The 20058-nt window shown below is 48.4% G+C and overlaps 1 protein-coding gene across 1 annotated transcript; it reads right to left on the reverse strand.

Moving 5' to 3' along the window:
• Positions 1-932: 932 nt before the first annotated feature.
• On the reverse strand, positions 933-18652 carry LOC138723304 (tudor domain-containing protein 5-like). The gene is given in 16 exon segments (XM_069862251.1): positions 933-1132; positions 1932-2154; positions 4185-4331; positions 6089-6274; positions 7645-7845; positions 8785-8875; positions 9651-9836; positions 10687-10934; positions 13711-13838; positions 14580-14765; positions 14768-15010; positions 15674-15806; positions 15808-15870; positions 16024-16091; positions 18189-18329; positions 18385-18652. Coding segments are annotated over 16 exon segments (2712 nt in total).
• Positions 18653-20058: the final 1406 nt, after the last annotated feature.

Consider the following 20058-nt stretch of genomic DNA (forward strand, 5'->3'; position numbering starts at 1 on the left):
CTCTCTGCCTTTTTTTTTTTTTTTAGCCCTTTCACACATCCAAATCCACCCCCAAATGCTGAAATCAAAACAAAATAGTCACAACATCCTGAAAGAGTTTGGGTTGAAAGACAGCTTTAAAGATCGTCTCATACCATCAATAAACTTCTTACGCTGGGCTTTTAACTGTTTCAGCGTTCGTGTTAAATCCCACCTTGAGCCTTTCTTGGGGCTCAGCAGCAAAACACACCTCTGGCACATTTCGGGGTGGGCAGAGCGGCCCCTGAAGCCCTGAAGAACAGTCCAGGCAGCAGCAAAGCAGCTGAATGTCAGCATTCGCAGCCAGGGCACATCTCTTTCCACAACTTTTCTCTGCATTAATAAACTCAGGCCCAAGAGGATTTCTTGCCACAGGCAAAGAGCTACGTAAACAAGGCCAATGTCAAGCTTCAAGCCTTCTCTTACGGGATTCTTTATAGATCTCATTCAATATCTGTACCACGGGATTCCCGATGCTTCGTAGGTGTGGCATCCCGATCCATCAACAATTCAGAGCATCCTTCTCTCGGGGAAGGAGATTTCCTTTTGCAAGTTCTCAACATCACCACGGACTGAGGCCACAGCTGGGATACAACCACCTCTCCTAAGAGCAAGGAGCGTGTGGAGCATCCGTGAAGTCAAAAATCAAAAAACCATTTCCCCACACAACGTCAAAACTGCTTGTGCGCTGAGGGAGTGAGGGATAGGTAGTCCACTTCCCTCTCCTAAACTTAGAAGATATATAGCACAACGTCACACTCTAATGCAGTGCTTCAGAACAACAGCCAAGAGCAATAAATCAGTACCAAATCAAACTGTTTTCCTGAAACATTAAACATTTCTGAACAAAGAAAATAACAGCGTGGTCATACCGGTGGCTTTTGCTACTCCAGGCAGCCTTCCTTGGCAGTTGCTCAGCCTTCTTCCCCTCTTCTCAAGTTCTTTCTCAGGCTGGGGAACCACTGCAAGTAGGAACCGCAAGTGGCTAAGCGAGCAGCTGGGAACAAGGCAGCTAGTGTGACAGGAGGGACAAGCAGTTTCAGAGACGGCGCTTGGTCAGACAGCCCGCTGGCACCGCACAGGCCAACCTCGGCACTTCTGGGCAAGTCTGTTCCTCACTTCCTCTTTCCCTGCATAAGGAGGAACACAGAAAAGAAAGACGGCATCAACAATGGCAACTCTCAGAGCTCCACTTTAGACTGATGTCCCTTTTGCCTAGACCTTACCGGGTCATGGCGAGAGGGCTTTCTACTGCACATCTCTTCGGTGAGCCCAACGCAGTATCATCTGAGAGCCTCTCTCCCTCTCCTCCCAGTGCTGCTACTCAATTCACATCTGATTTCCCATCCGTTTCCCCGAGGGGGGAAGTCAGATGTGAATTGAGTAGCTCCTGCCCAGAGAACCGGGCCTCCACTCCACAGAGAGCGCAGACAGATCCGTTCCAAGGCACAAACAACAGGCGCCGCCTTTGGCAAGTCAACTGGCCTTGTAAAATGGGCAAAGCTCATACAGGTTGGTGGATCCTTTCATCATTTGGAAGATGAACACCCACACAGGGACCTTACAAAGTTAAAAAACTGCTTTTGTCCCTTACCTCTGGCAGTCAGAGATTCAGTATGAAATGAACATGGGCTAGCATGGAGAAACAGACTTCTGCACGAAGACAGCCTGAAGTCTAGAAAAGACAGCAAAAATCAGAGAAATAACCCTCAATGCACTTGTTCCCACGAAAGACCAAACCGATGCATTGCATCTGGTTATTTACTATCGTCGTATCTCCACCCCACAGGAACACCAACGTTTCCACCTGTTCTAGCAAAACAGCAGCACTAGTCCCAAGATGCCCGACAGCGACTGCAAGAGTCGCAGCACAGTTACGGGCTGCTCAGTTTTCTGCTGTGTTCAAAGTTTACTGACAAATCTATTCGTACTGTTATGGTCGTCCAGCATAAATGGCGCTGCCATAAGTAGAACAGCGGGATGCAGAGCAAGACGTTGGGCCTCATTGGGAAATCTTTCTGTCTGATCAGGGTCATCTTGGCTCATTCCTCTTGGTTGCCTGGAGTAGGTATAAATGTCTTCCACCGACTTGAAGAAGACAACTGGTATTGAGGACTCTTCAAGAGAGGGAAGTGTCTGCAAAGGTATATCAAAAACTCATGAGAAGGCAGGATTAGTACATTCGCTTCATCGACTGCCCTGGTCTGTATCCTCTCTCAATTGGAAGGAGAGCAACTGGATAATTTAAAAACAGAACACCAGTAATTACTAACAACTTTGGCCAAAGGGCAGCTCTCCTGCACAGCAAGCTGGAAAGAGGGACACATTAGCACAAGATACAAATCACCATGTCTTAGCAAAGAGCGAACAGCTGGCTCACCTCTCGGCAGCCCCACGCAGAGCAAATTATGGCAGCAGAGGGAGTTTCTGCAAGGGAGCGGGAACAGAGTCAGAGGCCGTCGCTCCGCATTTTTGCTCAAATTAAGCAAGTTCCAGGGACGACTACCCACCTTTCGGCCATAGACAGGTAATACAGCCAACGTTTGTATTTGTTAACGCAGCCCGGACGAGAAAAATAGCGAAACAACAGACAAGCAACTATTCCCCTTCCCCAACTACGGCTGTTCAAAAATCCGGTACTTGCTCTCTAGGCTTCTTCTGTTGTCAAGGCAGCAGAAGAGAGCCATCCATCCTCACAAGGGGTGAATCGCCATTCAAAGCTGCTTCACACTTGGGTGGAAGTGTGTTCAGAGGATTAGCCCACAACAAAACAATTGTTTTCACAAAAAAAAAAAAGGATTTAAACAACATAAACTGGCCTCCCCAGGGGACCACAAGGTGCTCCTGAAGCAGCACGGAGAGCTACACAGCTGGGCAGCAGAAATTCTGTACTGATAGGACACCCATACAGAATAACTTGGGTGAGAGGTGAATCCAATTAACCAACCGGACTCTGCTCGATACCCACCAGCCCACTGTAAAATCCCCACCTGACATGCAGTAAAAATAAAAACTGCTAGGACAAGAGTTTAAAAAAAAAAAAAAAAGAACCAAACAGATGTAAAAGATGACTATCACCTCCTCTTGCCACCCATGCTATCCTCACTGGGATAGGCAGCATCACTGCCGCTCCACAGCAAAGCAGAAACAGACAGGGTGCAAGGGTGGACGCTAAAAATGTCTGTTAGCACACAAGAGGCAGATGAGAGCAGGTACCCTAGAGAGTGTCGTGAGGAGCAGGGAGTAGCCAGGCCTTCTCTGGTCCAGTTAGCAAATCCCTATGCTTTGGAACTCGCCGTTTAATACTTGTGGGGAAGTACTTAAGTCAGCTCACAAGGACCCTATTGCTATCTGCTCATCTGCCTACTTCTCATCTCACCTCATTGTACTTTCTCCCCACGCTTCCTAGGAGAGGTTTTCCCTCCTCTCTCCTTCTCTCAAGGTCCCTTTCCAGCTTGCTTTCCCTCCATCCCCTTCAGGTAACATCTCCCAGCGCCACCAGTTCTTCCAGCTCTGCTTTAGACTATCTGAGAGCCAACTTCCCCCTCGTCCTTCTACAAAGCGCTTTGTCTCAGTCACTCTCAATCTCCAGATGGGTAAGGAGCTGCGGTTATCCAAAACCTTGCAGGCACACTCCTATTTCCAGCTCTATAACACCTTCTGTGACTCGACAAACCCTGAGTGACACCGGCTCCCTGCTGAACCCAAAGGAGAGCGCAGGCCAAAGGCCATGCTGCAGGCCCGGCCAGACTCATTACCATTATCATTAACCACTATTTAAGCAGTAAAGTTGTGTTACTGGTGCCACACAATGCCTCAAAGCACAGCCCAAAATGCCATCCTCTCAAAACCATCCCCCTAACCCAGGGGGGACCTCTGAGTGATCCAGGAAAACCCCACAATGACTCCCAGTAACCCTCAGGACTGTGCACGAAAGAGAAAGAAGAGTAGTCTGCTTCCCACCACACCTCAATGCACCAGCAGAGCACTAGTCGAGCACCCGTAACGTAACACCAGAAACAACAGCAAGGAGGAAAACACAGCCCCGAGGCCATGCCAGACACTTTAAAAAAAACAAAACAAAAACCACAGGTCAAAGCAATTCACACAACCTAAAACCAAGAATAACCCTCCTCAACTGCAATAGCTCTGCTCAGGGCTCTCACCTTAGCCTCTGTGATGAGCTCTGGAGGACTTTCTTTTGTATCCTCCTGTGCAGGTTCAGGGTCTCGGTCCGTTGTGCTTTGGACACTGGCTTCATCCAAAGCTGGCCACACATCCCCCTCTAACTCCTCCTCAGCAGAGAGGTGCCACTGCCAAGGAGACGGACAAAGCAAGGAAAGCTACTGACTCCCACTTTCATTTCTGTACTCCACAGGAAAACTTACCACCTGGAAAGGACAGTTTTATCTGAGCAATCTTTTCTGGTTATTGCTTGCTGCCTTCTGAGGAATTTCACCATGGAGAAGTGCCTTCACACAGCACAGCTGAGACAACTCAGCGTCCAGCCATTTTGCACTTAAGGGCAGAGGAGGGGGTCGAGTTAATCCTGACAAGGCAAATCTAAGATTGGACAACACAAAGGGAGTTCCCCACTGCCAAAGAGGAGTTCCCAGAAAACGCTAGCCGAGCAGTACCAAGAGTCAGACGTATTTCATCCCAGTTCTAAACACTTTGAGCAATTATTAGAGTTGATACCGATGGTGACATCAGTGATGCACCGAGGAGGAGAGGAATCGTTTCGAGCAACTAAACAGAATAGCAGAAAAGAGAGGATTACTGTTCCTGGAAAAGGATTCTAAGACCCTTCAAAACAGAAGAAAACCTGAAGGCACTTACATTCCTCTAGTCTCCAAATTGCCAGCTCTGTCTGACATTTACACACATGGATCTTGCTGCACTTAACCAGATTTTACCATAAAAATCACAATAAACTCAGATTTGCAGAGTCTCGGTCGCATTCATTTCTCCCACATAAAGACGATGTTTGGGACCTTCAGTTCAGATGATGTATTGACAGTGCAAGCCCACCAATATCCAACACGTGCAGCTTATAGTTTCCCTAGCCCAGACACACAGTTGGCTAAAATAAAACCTGGCTAAAATGACCGCTTTACAAGTTACCGACATTACAGTAACTCTTACGTTTTTACGTTTCAGAGGAATGTCAGAAAAACAGCCCTGGAGCCGGCCCACTGCTGAACACTTCAACAGCTGACAGTTACTTGGCGTCAGTAGTAAAATGTGTCATGAAAAAACTACAATTTAAATCACACAAAAGTAGAGAGAGTGACCTGTAAAACAATACCCCTGGTCTTTCTAACGGTACCGTGCTAGACTGCACTCAAGACCTGGATTTTACTCCCTGCTTAACCCCTCTGTTCATCGTTCTTTTTCATCCATTAAATAATAGCAAAGGGCTCCTCTCTTCAACCTGCTCTGAAATCAAAGGCGTACAGCAGTATCCAGACCAGGGTAGCGGTCGCTTTTAGAGTTAACTTTTAAAAAAAACTCCAGTCGTGTACAACTTTAACCCCTGTAACAACCAAGACTGCAAATGGATTCCTTTCGGAGAAGTTTAAAATGAGCAAGACCCTTAAGGCAAACAAGACATCACTAGTTCTTCTGGTCTTTTCCCACACGTAAATGACACCCCGAGTTATTACACATCCTTTGCCAAACCCCAGAGACACTAGAGGAGACCACACCACCTCTTGGCTCCTGGGGTGCAAACTAGGAATCTGCTAAGTCAAACTGATCTCAGGGATCTGGTACTGGTCTGAGTTCTTGGAGTCCATTCTCCCTCTAACTCAAAAACGACGGTGCGTAGGGAAGGTTGGAGAACTCACTGAGCACAGACTCCCTGAAGTCTGCAAAGGGATCAGAGGTCAAGCAGCGACGGACGTATTTATGGTCCACGTGTAACTGTTGTAACGTCACGGTTCTGCTTGCTTTTTATAAAAGCAAAGGAAAAAAAACCACTCCACAAGACACTGCATAGGACTAAGCCAACACATCTACTGATCCCTGGAGCCAATTCCACTGAACGATAGTCACACCGCAGCCAAACTCTCACCTGTTCCCACAGCTCATCCTCATCCAGCTTCGAGCTTGCTATGTCACTATTTACGTTCAAAGATTCCTGCTGCAAGCGAAATTCCTGCTGCAAGCGAAGGTGTGGCTCCACGGGTTCAGCATTCTCCTGCTTTCTGCTGGGCTCAAGATACAAGGCTGAAGGATTCACTTCCTCAAATCCCTACGAACAAATAAAACCCCAACAGCTGAGTCAAGAAAAGTAAGTTGTCACCACCATAAAGAATAAAAAGAATTCTAATGGGTTTTACAAAGAAGCACGCCACCCACAAGTGAGCTCTGAATTCTTGTAGAAATTGTCTTACTAAGAAAATCAACTCCCTCCAGCAATAAAATCACCCAGCAATAGCCCCCTACCCGCTAAATGGAACACGCACACGCAAAAAGACAATTATTGGATTTAATCCTGCCAAAATACGCATTCTGCATCTACTAAACGAAACAACAGATACAAGCACTCCGGGCTGCAAAGCCTGACTTTCTGCTGAGATACAAAACTGTTGCAGCACCTTTCTAAAGGTTTTCATATCCACAGACTTCTTGCTGAAACCGAGCTGAGACATTCAGGCAACACTGATGGGCCTAAATCATAAATGCTCTCTGTGCTGGCTCACAGCTTGAATCTCTGCTCAAGGCACAACATGCAATCTACCCTGGTTACACCGTCCAGCACTATACATGTCACTGGCAAAGAAAGAGACTTTGTAAGCCAAGACCATATCTATAATTCAGTTTAACGGCACAACCAATCTCCGGGGCCTAGAGCAGGAAAGGCCAAAATTATTTATTTAACTACCCTGTTCCTCACTCAACTGCCCGTGCCACTGGCTAGCAGAAAAAATGGATATCAGACTGGATATCAGACAAAAAAAATTTTCACAGAAAGGGTCATCGGGCACTGGTAGAGGCTGCCCAGGGAGGTGGTTGAGTCACTGTCCCTGGAGGTGTTTAAAAGACAGGCAGACAAGGTGCTCAGGGACACGGTTTAGCGGCAGATAGGAATGGTTGGACTCTACGATCCAACCTGGCAATTCTACGATTCTATGCAGCGCTACTTGAAGCCAGACAGTAACATCTAATGGACTTGCTCTCATGGTCTGGATGACTCGGAGGCCTCAACTTATGACTAACAAAACCTACCGGAATTAACAATGTTTAGAAAAGTTACAAATACAACTCCTCAATTCCATCCCAGCTTGGCCTCATGTTCAGAACATCTATTTTCCTTTTCGGCAATATTAACAAGCTAATCCACTTTAAAAATCCACTCTTAGAAGTCAGGATGAAAAGAATTTGTTCTGCTAAACCAGAACATCTCTGCTGTATCATCGAATTCCACCTTAACCAAAAAGAAAGCTGTCACCATAGACACCGTGGGATACAGCCCCAAAACAGTAAATTGCAGGGAAGCAGGGAATACCGGTTTTGCTCTTCACAAAACTACTTGCTTCAAGGTAAAGATCTCTCCACTACAGGCACCCAACCAATCCTTTCCCTGCCTTTCCTGTCAGAAGCACACGCCTCCCTCCTGACCTGGGAAGGAACCTTCTTCCCACAGATGTCAGCACATCCCCTACTGCTCAAGACAGCGTGGAAGTAGATATCGTCCTTAGTGGCTGCGTCACACAGGAAGAGATGACAAATGCCATTCACATATTCATCCACGACGCCCACAAGTAGCTTGGAATCACACAGCTTCTTGAATAGGAGAATCGCATCATTGGACCGTGAACCCTGAAGAAGAAACAAGAATGTTAAGTTACTATAAACAGATCAACATCCAATGCCCGAGATTTGTCCTTGTGAGTACTTGTCAAGAAGGCAGTGAAGCCAGGTCAGGCTAGGGACAAATACAGGGAAGTCAGGCAGACAAGCTTCCCAGCACTGAAGTAAATCAAACTACCCCAAGGCCGCAGTGCTAGGCACACTGGGAAGCCCTTTCACCCTAAACGTCTGTTTTCAAACACGGTTCAATGGTGTTCACCGCTCATTTTTACCACAACTGCCTAAAATATTGTTGCGTCTTTCTTTTTTAATTTCTGGAATCACATAATTAGAGACTTTAAAAGTGTCAGGTTTTGGAAACTGCTAAGCTTCACTGCAAAGAAAATTGTGATTCTTTAACCCTCAAAAAAACAGAGGAAATAACTTTTTTAAAATAATGTCTTTACAACGCAGAAGAATCAACCGTGCTCATGCGCTTTGCTTCAGAGACTCTATTTCTCAGGTGTCTTGACCAAGAGGCTTCCCAGCACGGAGGAACTTTTTTTATGACCTCTATAATCCTTTGGCTACGCTGACTGCATCAAACCAACTCACTCAAAGAAAGCTCTGTCAGAGAAGACAGATTTAAAACAGAGGCCTGGAGCTAGCAAGACTTCAGAAGGACCAGGGAGAACTACCGGCAGGGGAAGAAACAAGTCTGTTCATTTGCTTAACGGCAGCTATCTGTTTCTGCAACAATATGAGCAAGAATACTCTGACTGGAAGGAAAACAGACAGCGGAAGAGCAATCCCCTGCAGAGACAGACACTTAGGCAGTCACACTCCGCTGAACGTAACAGCAGCAGGACCCAAATTATTCCAAAGGTTTGCCCTTGTCAGGAGAAAAAGCCAACCTCGACTTGATGGCTGTCATGCATACGTCAAAGAAAACTGCATGTGAGCACGTACCCCCACGGGTTTTACCCACGCCAAGGAACACGGGATGGCCTGAGCAGGGAGCTTCAAGTAGCACCGCCTACAACGCAAAAAAAACCAAAACCTGTTACAGGAGTAAAGGAGCAAAACCAGGCAGAAGAGCAGAACTTCCTCCTCTTCTGGGTTTTAAGATCAGCTTAGGAATAGAGAGGCACATATCGCATTTTGTGCTTACGAATAAAGCCCGACAGCAGCTTTGGAAAACACTCCGTAGCCAGAGAAGGGGCACAGCAGAAATAGCAATAACAACCGGTCCCTTATGCCTTCCCTTGCCCAAGCATCCTCTCCTCATAACCTCTTTTGATAAGAAAGTTATGGACAGAGAAAAATCACTTTTGAAACACAGAATGCCTATGGCCAGGCATGAATAGAGGCAAATGAGAGGGCAGAAGCAAATATGGGGAAGGTACTGAATTACAGAGGAGAACGAGTACCTCTGACACCACAAATGCTCCCAACTGGGAGGATGTCTGTTCAAGAGATGTTTACGTCCATTCACAAAACTCAGGGAAGAGGATTAGGGAGCTTCCTCGAAAGTGACAGAAAGGGGCAAGAGTGAATAAAGGAAGAGGAAAGGGTTTAGCCCACAGCGATGATAAGCAAAGGGCTTGGAGTGATCTGCACCGCAGATCTTGTTCTTAACGTCACCTCACGCATTAACATGTAAGCAAGGAAGTACCTGCAAGGCACTGCTACGGGAAAAAAAAATCCAAATAGACACTTTCTAGGAAACCTGCGTGGTGGGATGTCTTCCTGGAGAGTGACAGGCCCAGCAGCCTCACCCTCATCCCTGGGAAGGCGATGGAACAGCTAATCCTGAGAACCATTTCCAGGCAAACCTTCGGACGATTCCCAGGTTTCCGTAATCTGCGTAGAACACCTCTGCTTCTTGGTCATTGATCACGCGGTGGATGATAACGCGGTACCACCATTTTGAGACCGTTACACAGCAAAGCTGTCCAGGACGTACTGAAGACTCAGGCATGACAGAACGATCAGAAACAAGTTTACTCAAGTAACAGTGTCTGCCAGAGATCACAATGAAAAACTGTGCTTGGTAGGACGCAGGAGATGGATAAACAGAAATACACTTCAGGGTTCAGAAGAATCCTCATTTCTCAAAGCCTCCACGAGACCGATTTTCAGGAGTTGTTCTAATAGATAGTTTATGTTTCTGTTCTACTTAAACCAAGTGACAATAAATACACAAACCTAAACTTTTAACATTTAAATTGTATTCTTGGGGTCCAACAAAAAGTTAACTAATGGGCGCTAATCAGCGACTAAATACAGCCATTCTAGTCGTTCACTTTTAACATTACCCTGACTTGGCACAGGGCTTCTTACGAGCCAGGTTCCGGAGTCCTGGCTTACACACACAGTACCTGTCTGCAGCCTGCGACCACACGTTTGCCCCACGGACATCCAGTATTTACTTTGGCACACGACTAACAGCAACTGCAGCGTAGTGGAAGAGTCCCAAACGCACAACGTACCTGACAGACAAACCCACTGATGGGGTTTTGCTTTCAAATATAGATATGACTAAGGCTTATTACCTGCTGCTTTTGGTAAGTGCTGGAGATGGAAGTAAAAGCCTTAACCAAGCACATTAGCAATAGCAATGTCAACAATACAGAACCCTCAAGTTCCTTTCCACAACTTTTCCAGGCTTTTAAAGTTTAAGACCGTCTAGGACACAGCCAAACTATTAGCGATACTTACTGCTTGCTAGATAAAAGGAATGGGGAAGCATTATGATTATGTGATTTAGTACGGCACTGGCATCTCCATATCCAGAAGTCAAGCCTGTAGTGACCGTAACAAACAGCTGGGTGCCCTGTTCCCTCAGTGCAAATACCCAGGTAATAGCACAGAATCAGCATAGCACGTCCTCCCCTCATCTCAAACATCATATCCTGGAGTTTATCGGATGTTTCTGCGTGGCACGCTTGGATGTAGAACCGGCTAGGAGAGATTATACATTCCACAAAGACTCCCACCAAACACAAGCGCTCCAATGGTGGGAAACTGCAAAGGCTTCTGTCCTGAACAGCAGCAGGGGGAATTTCTGGAGTCGTTGCCAGATTGAAGATTGACAGCTTCAAATCTAAATCTTGACACTACAAAGGGACAAGAGGAAAGTAGCGCTCAGAAGTCTTGCTACGCCCTGAACACACATAACTGGCCTCTGCATTAAGGTAAAAAAATAGTTCTGCTTTCCTGGGAACCCATGAATTACTGAAGATCAGAGAATCCCAACAAATAGCGCAAACTCGGATTAAAACTGTCCCTGGGATCCTAACATCTATTTTCACACCCTCCACCTTCCTTCTCTCTTTCCTCCCTCCAGTGTAAAGAGGGGTGCAACAAAAATACCTTCCTCATATTCCTTCAAGGAATAAAGAAGAGGAACTGATGACACGTTATGTATTTAGACAAAGATATTGAATGGCTACTGATAAAGAGAACAAAAAATCAAAAACTCGCACCAAAAAAACCCACCTGCTTGTTGGATTTTACCCCAAAGATGCTGTTTCTATCTTCTGTCCCCAAGAAAGAGCACATGACTGAAGTAGAAAAACTAGCTGAAAACAATTCAAGACACAGAAGGCACAAATGCATCTCACACACACCAGAGCTATTTCCCAAAAGATAAAAACATACAAACGCTACAAATCCTATTCTTTTCTCATTCTAGGCAAATTTGTACATCAGTTCTTGGCACAGCTTGCAATTTTGCATCATTCTTTAGCTGCTGTAAACTTTATTCCACTTGAACCAGCGTGCATGGAAACCTTAATCAGACATCAGCCACTTTCACTGCCTCCAGAGATTCGGTTTGTGCCAACAAACAGCACTCCTCCAGCGTCCAGAAGTCAAAACTATTCCAGTTTTACTCATTGTGAGTATGCTACAAGTTACCACTGCATCACACACCAGACAACTTACAGGAAATTTGTCTTCCAGCACACCCCACTGCTTACACGGCTACAGTCAACCGAGAGACAATACTAGCCCTTCGAACCGTTTCTTAAAAAAGCAGATTAGAGTCTCTCCTGCAGACTGAGCGAGGAAGAACACCCTTGAATTCTTTTTGTTAAAAACTTTGACTAAAACATTGAGTTAACCAGGCAGTTAACATTTTTGAGTTAAAGAGTACCTGAGGGAATTCTTGCCTGAGCAGCAGCAGCACCTCTAAAATCCCCTTACATTTCATGGATTTCCTCCCAGAAGTGCCAGTCAACAGTGATATTGCCAAGGGACAGGTTTGCTCCATGAAAGCTCCTCACGTCAGACTGTTACGGGCACACATGATGTTTATCACGTAGTTCACACGTTGGCAGAGACAACAGACACTTCTTTGAAAGACGTAGAAATGTCTACTTAAAAAACACCTTCACAAAATAGCAAGAAAATTATAAGAAAAAGGTAAACAACCGAACACACTGTAAAACTAGCCCTAGAAGAGGCACGGCTCGTAAGACTGGCTAACTCCTTGCCTTAAGCCAGAGTGGCAGCTGCCAAGAGTGGTGTGGATGACAACTTTCCTTCTGCTCGGCACGGCAAGAAAAAGCTGCCAAGAGCAGCAGCTCTATATATTTGACCCTTCTCGGGGCCGAGCAGATTGACTCGGCCCTTGTCCCTCATTTGTCCCTTACAACGCTTCCGCTATTGGCGTCTCATCACCAGATACTTCCATACCTTACAGCAGGCCAGGAATCAGGTCGCATCTTTCCCCTCGACTTTGCAGCATCTTGAAATCTTGGTTCACTGCCTACCCAAACACATTCCAGCTCACTTTCCTCCTCTCTAGGGCACTTTTAAAACAAACCAGCAAAACTGGTGCTTCATGGCAAACACGAGTTGTACAAACACGTTCCAAGACTCGCCCTGCTAGAATCTTTAAACAGATTCCCTTTGCGACACATAACAAGAAAAAAATGGGGCTACATGGACCATCTCTCTCCCTTTTCTACCCTTCCCACAAGCAGACTTTGTTTGATCTAGGGAAATTCCCCACGGACTTCATCCCACCAGACGACAAGGTCTTATCAGAAGAGCCTGCCAAAGTTTTCTAAAGGGTATGTTTCTTGAAACACCGCAGAAAGTCCGACTCGTAGCCCTAAGCTTTCAAGTTCATTAAGTGAACAGCACACCAAATTCAGAAAGAATCCCTGCAACCCTTTCCCTGTCTAGGTACTCCAACTGTACAGTTGTGTAGAACCACCAGATGAGCTTGGCAGAGGAAATAATTCGCAGCAGGAGAACTTTCCTGAGAAAACAAAGGCCTAAAGATGCTCAAAAGAGGAAAAAAAAATAGAGGGGGCACAAAGAAATTCTCCCAAGCAGGTCTGGCAGGTCAGAGCCTCTGTACTTCTCCATCCCTTTCTAAAAATACATTGCTAAACCACAACAACAGCAACAAAACTTTCAAGTCCAACCAAAGAGCAGAGTGGCAACGACAGCACTGAGGTCTCCAAGGACCATTCCTCAGCTCTGCCACGTAGCTGCTAGACACTTAAACCCACGCTACTGCAGCAGGGGAAATGCCACACAGCTACTCTCAGAAGAAGGCTATTAAGAACACAAAAAGAATTGTCTCCACTCTTATTGGGGAACAAGATTATGCTTTACTGGCTTTGGATGATCTCCAACAGAGATCTCAAGACCAGAAAGAGACAAGAAGAAGACCTAGGCTGGAGGGCACATAGAGTTATATATCAGGTCAGTATGACTCTGGTCACCTCCAGCCTCATCTAAACTAGGTACAATTTTTTTTTGGAAGCAACAGTGCATCAACAATACAAACCAAGCAAAAACAAAAGCAGTGAAAAAAATTATCACCCCCTGGACGAAGACATGACAAAGCTACAGATCACTCATCCTGCCACTTACTTGTTTGAGGACATCACCCATATCTAGTGCTTGTCCTTCCACCGGCTCTGACTTCTCTTCTGTCGGCAGGTGAAACCACTTGGCATCACGGATGGGTTCCAAAGGAGGCATCTCAATTGCAGGTGCAGCTGTAAAGAGAGTTTAGTTGTTATTCTTTATTTACATATTAAGCAGAAGGAGAATACACCTGGCCATGAAAGCGTACAAGTACTAGTGCCATTTTCCTCATCTCTTGTAGCACCCACAGTCACGGGGATTTGCTTGAGAGGCATCCTTCGCCGTACTAATAAATTCAAGCAAAATAAAACACACTTGCTCTTGCAAGCATGACAAGGGCTAAATAAATTCCTAGAATGATGCTAAGAAAAGTCAGGCATTTGGCAGGAACCTTATGCAATCCTCTGCTTTCTCTCATAGTTGTTAGGGGAACGCTGAGGATATCTACAGGCTCTTCTTCAGAGAAGCAGTATAGCTATGCCTTTCAGATTAGTGCTTCAGCCTCAAAAAGCCCATCTGGAAGGCTTTACCAGCCTGCGGAGCCGACGTGCCAGAGATCCTTCTAGTTTTATTACCTGTTGCCTGGAATTACTAGAAATTCCAGTCCTATACACGCATTCAGAAAGGGCCTTAACATCCCTTCTTTCACCTCGCACTGAAAAACAGTGGCAAACTGTAGAAAACTTCCAGTTAAGCTCTCTGCTACCACAACAACACCCTTGTAACAGCTGCTTCTACAGTACCTCGCAGCCCTTCTGCGCTAAAGCTTAGGGAAACCAGGACTACGACAGCTACTGGAAAGGCAGCAACACCACTTGAAACACAGCTGCTTGGCAGCTACATACTTCCAGTTAAATAATACCCTCCCTCACCTTCTGGCACCTCTTTGTGCGCCCCACCTTGCGGCACCTCTTCCTTCGCTGTCTCACCTTCCAGCTACTTCCTCAGGGTCAGCAAGGAACCTGCTTTTGTCTGCTCAACAACAATGATATCGGACACACTTTCAAGGACTTGAAATACAGAGACAAATCCGTATCGCCTATACTGGAACGGCCGGCAAAGGGTCTGCGATAGGCCCTCTCAAAGTTCCTGAGCAGAAGTGGTGAGGAACTCAGCAGATCCTGCAGCTCAGCCTTCCCACTCGCTGGCAGGACGGGAGCACTGGCTTTGCGAGGGAGACACTTTGTGTTCCTAGAGGGAAAAGCAGCACGTGCCTTCACAGCATCATTCTTTCGTGACTTAACACTTTCCTCCTGCCTGGCAACCAGTTTTGCAATACCTCTGGTGGTCTCATCTGCAATGGCTACCAAAGAAAGAAAGAAAGAAATTATGAGATTACCAAGACAGCAAACTACTGAAAGCTTTATACAAGCAAAGGTCCTCCTCTTTCCTATTCTCCCCACCCTCTTCAGAAGCAGGCGTGTCTTTCAAAACCAATCACACTAGATCGCATTTCCAACAGGGTAACCACTTTTACTCTCCCTTTGTGAACTGAAATGAACCAGATGAAACAGCCAAGAACCAACCTGCACCCTCATCCCTAGAAATCCAGATCCAAGCAGAAAGGCGGGTCCAATTCTTGGATACAGGATCACAAAAGGAAACTCATCTGCTGCAAGTTTTGTTGGGAAAATGATAAAAGTTCTTTGATACAGACTGAACTTCCTATAGAAACGTTACTGCACTTTCTAAACCAAGAGCAGAGTGCAAAATGTACAAAAAGAACTGGAAGCCTCTGTTATTTTCCAGGAGGAAGGAGGAGAAAAGTACAAAAAGGCAGATTAAGACACAGTAAAAAACATCAACGGCAAAAAAATTAAACAGAGCTATATGAGAAAAAGAGTGACAGAGATACGTGACCTACAGCTCTGGCAATTCATTCTGCACCTCCTGGTTTTAGAGCATCGCTTCATACCAGTATGAGGTTCCAAACAACTCCTCCACTTCTACGGAAATAAAACCTCACCTTTGAGGATAAACGTGCCTTTCTCCTGAGGACAGATTCTGACAACGTCAGGCATTTTTGCCACCAGCTCCAAGGTGGATTGGAAGCCCAGGTCACGTAGAGGGAGAGGTTTGCCCATCATGGCCATGTACTCCCCTCTCCAGCTGTGCTGGGGTTAAACCCTCTTTATCGGTAATAAGCAGCGACCTCACCTCCTTCTTCCAGGCGTGGGGTCTCCTTGCTCTGTCCTACGTGCTCCCTTGCCCCCCACAGAACTCCATGCATCTCTAATTCCAGGAAGGGGGATGCCCTCTTGCCCCTCACAGACCATAAAGCACCTTCCCTGTACCCCTAAACGCTACCCTACCCACCCCAGAGCTCCCTGGGCCCCTAATTCCCTCCTTCTCCTCCTCCTCCGCGAGGGCGGAGCCGCCGCCTCCTGGAGGGAAAATGGCGGGGTGGGGGAGGAGGAGGCGGGAATTTTCCCCTGTTGGAGCAGCCCCTGCGGGTCAGTGGCACCTGAGCCCCCCTTCTGAGGGGGGAAAGGCAGAGCCCGAGGGCCAAAAAGCACCAGCTGTGCTTCCCCGCTGGGCTCCACGTGCCCCCTTGCCCCTCGCAGAGCTCCCTGCATCCCTAATCCCAGGCATGGGGAGTCCCCCCTGTCCCCCTCACACAGATCCCTGCATCCCTAATCCCAGGCATGGGGAGTCCCCCCTGTCCCCCCCACACAGCTCCCTGCATCCCTAATCCCAGGCATGAGGAGTCCCCCCTGTCCCCCTCGCAGAGCTCCCTGCATCCCTAATCCCAGGCATGGGGAGTCCCCCCTGTCCCCCTCACACAGATCCCTGCATCCCTAATCCCAGGCATGGGGAGTCCCCCCTGTCCCCCCCACACAGCTCCCTGCATCCCTAATCCCAGGCATGAGGAGTCCCCCCTGTCCCCCTCGCAGAGCTCCCTGCATCCCTAATCCCAGGCATGAGGAGTCCCCCCTGTCCCCCTCACACAGCTCCCTGCATCCTTAATTCATGCCCCACGTGCTCCCTTGCCCCTCACACAGCTCCCTGCATCCTTAATTCCAGCCCCATGCGCTCCCTTGCCCCTCACAGAGCTCCCTGCACCCCTAAACCCGGGCATGGGGATTCTCTGCCCCTCAGAGAGACCCCCCTGCCCTTAATCCCAGGCGTGGGGGCTCCTTGCTCTGTCCTACGTGCTCCCTTGCCCCCCACAGAACTCCATGCATCCTTAATTCCAGGAAGGGGGATGCACCCTCGCCCCTCACAGACCATGAAGAACCTTCCCTGTACCCCCAAGCGCTCCCCTACTCACCCCAGAGCTCCCTGAGCCCCTAATTCCCTCCTTCTCCTCCTCCTCCGCGAGGGCGGAGCCGCCGCCTCCAGGCGGGAAAATGGCGGCGTGGGGGAGGAGGAGGCGGGAATTTTCCCCTGTTGGAGCAGCCCCTGCGGGTCAGTGGCACCTGAGCCCCCCTTCTGAGGGGGGAAAGGCAGAGCCCGAGGGCCAAAAAGCACCAGCTGTGCTTCCCCGCTGGGCTCCACGTGCCCCCTTGCCCCTCACACAGCTCCCTGCATCCCTAATCCCAGGCATGGGGAGTCCCCCCTGTGTCCCAAGTGGGAAACGCTCATTCACTGGTAAAACCTTGAAAAGGATCAAGTCTTTGAGGCAAAGGCAATAACATTTTTGGTTTACAATTCGGCGCTGAATTGGATGCCCTTCTAGAAAAAGGCCTCACGCTTTACAAAAGCAGTGGGTATATATACTAGTTTTAGGCAAAGAATAGTGTAAATCCTCAAAGAATGAAACGGAGGCAATGGCATTGCTGGACAGTGAGCAGCGAGAGGGAGGTATGGATTATGGAAGGGGAAGGGCTGGAAAGCTGTGGGCTCTTTGACCCTGTACGGCCACAGAATAACTCCGCACGGTGAGTGCCATCGCACCCGCCTGGCACAGACACAGTTTTCCTTGGGGTGAGACACGGGAGACCCCAGCCAGCCTCACAACCTCCTGGTGCTGTAGAGCTAGAGTGATCACGCAGGTTCTTGGCATGTGAACCTCCCTCCAGACCTGCTGGCTCTGCAGAGAGCTCCAAAGGCAAAGGGGCAAGAAGGGAAGAGCTCGAGAAGATCTAAGTGGGAGACGTGCAGGGACGCTAACTTCACTGCTGGTCCGCCCTCTGGGTCTAGGTACCCCAGAAGGAATCTATTTCCAGGCCATACCTGCAGGTTTTCCCTCACAACAAAGGTCAGCCAGGTCAAGACGCCCCGTCCTGGCTTTGGGGAGATGGGGAAGGTCATTTTGACCCGAGCACCCCAGTCAGCCCCCACGCCTCGGTGTGACCGCTGGAGGGCGCAGGGAGATTTCAGTAGCACCAGCGGCTCGGTCCCACCGCATCAGGGAGCTGGGATGCGACTGAACTCCTGTTCCAAAGGGCCTGAGATCCTCTGACAGGGAAGGGCGCTTCAGGCTGTGCACGTTGAAATCAACTTCCTATTCGCCATCTTTCTCTTTGCCCTTAGCTCACCTCTCCCGACGGACTTCTGGGCTCCCAGGTCAGCCAACAAATTGCTCCTTCCAAACCCTTGGACACCGCTTGGTGCCTGCAGGTCTTCAGCCTGAAGGCTGCTCTCCAGTCGAGGCCCCACGGGGAAGCACGGCTCCATTTCTGGCAGTAAAGCGGGGACGAAACCTGTCGGTGCATCCTGGCAGCTCCTGCTCACCTGAGCCAGCTCCAGGGAGAGCAAATGGTTCACACGCGCCGGGTTTAGGCAAAGGCCAACACTGAAGCTGACGGGCCCGGGCGCTTGTCAGGCTGTCGGTATTTTGGGAGCTGGCCTCTGCTAACACAGTCCTTTTGTATTTCTCCCTAGGAGTAAAGTCTCCAGGTCTGGGCATCTGTGAGTGGCTTCTGACCATCTTGTCTTTCCTGTTCATCATAATGACCTTCCCCGTTTCTGTCTGGTTCTGCATGAAGGTGAGAATGGTCATGGGGCCTCCCCAGGCTTAGTAGTCGGTGTCTGATGTGGACGTAACTCACTGGTTCGGCATGTTTTGGACGTGAGCATAAAGCTTTTTCTGGGTCTAAGGTTCTATTTACACTTCTTCAACCCATCGTTAATTTTGACTTTCCTTCCTCGCACATTGCTGCAACAAAGGGCTGCACAGGGATCTTCCGCTACCTCTCAAATACTCCTGCTGAATTATCAGCAGGCAAGGGCTTAGGTTTCTCTTTTGCTGAACAGCTTGCAGGTCTGTTCACTTTCAAACATCGCCTTCAGCACACCCAGCCCAGAGAGAGTGGCACTGCAGCAGCAGGTAAATAGGTTTTGAATGTAAAATGTTAAGAGAGTTTGGTCTCTCAGGTACCGATGGATCTGCCCTCTTTTTCCCCTTTTCTCACATTTCTAGCGTGGCTACGAGTAGGCATATTTTGGTTCCCACTTCTGGGGAAATTTCACGTGAATCTTGCTCTCAACAAGGGTGTCAGTGTCATCCCTCGGATCTCACAGGGGTGAGCACATGCACACACGGTTCCCTTGGAGGCAAACAACCAGCACGCAAAATTTTAGCTCAGGATGTTTGAGTTTGGCCAGGCTCTGAGGAAGCAGAACGTTGGCCTCATCCTGGGAAAGCCCAGGCCCCTCTAACCTGGGCTGCTCTCCCAAATCCTGGGTGTCTCGTGGCTGCTCCTTCTCTGCTCACACACAAGGCCAGCCAGCAGTTCTGTGTCAGGTCCTCTGCGGGGGTAAAGGGACACAGGGACAGGTAACTCCGGCAGCTCACACCTGCTGAAACCCTCCCTTTGCAGCGCATCCAGCTTGGTAAGGTGGTTACTGATATCCCCCCAGCTGCGTCACTCCCCTTCCTCGTGCGGAACCGAAGCTCACATGCTGGTGCCCTCCTAGCAGGCACAGCTACACAGGAGACGGGAAGGCTTTCCTCCCTCTTAGGGCCAGTGGCTTCTAATGCCTTTTCCCATCACAGAAGCAGCCTCTTAATTAAAGCCCACGTATGTTCCTTTGCAGTTTTGCATGCGAAACCCTCCCCTGTTTTCCAGAGCAGGAGAGGCAATTCCTGAGAGCTGTCCCAGAAACGGGGCCCACGCTGCCTCTGGTCAATCGGAGTGGAGCTGGGCTACTGGCAGCCACCAGCGGGTCCTGGTCTGGACGCAGGAGGGAAGGCAGCCCAGGCGTGTGACGTGAAGCGGGTTGCGCATGGTTCCAGAAGCCTCTGGTTTTTTGGAAAGGGAAAAATATAGAGCGTAAGGAGCAGTGGCTGAGGGAACATGGGTGTCATCCCTTCCCCTTCACAGGGCCAGATGCACCTTGACACCCTAGAGCCTGGTCTTTCAATCCATCACCTCCGCAGCGAGGACAGACATAAACGTTCCCGTC

This window comes from Phaenicophaeus curvirostris, chromosome 8 (assembly GCF_032191515.1).
Source record: "Phaenicophaeus curvirostris isolate KB17595 chromosome 8, BPBGC_Pcur_1.0, whole genome shotgun sequence".
Lineage (NCBI taxonomy): Eukaryota > Metazoa > Chordata > Aves > Cuculiformes > Cuculidae > Phaenicophaeus > Phaenicophaeus curvirostris.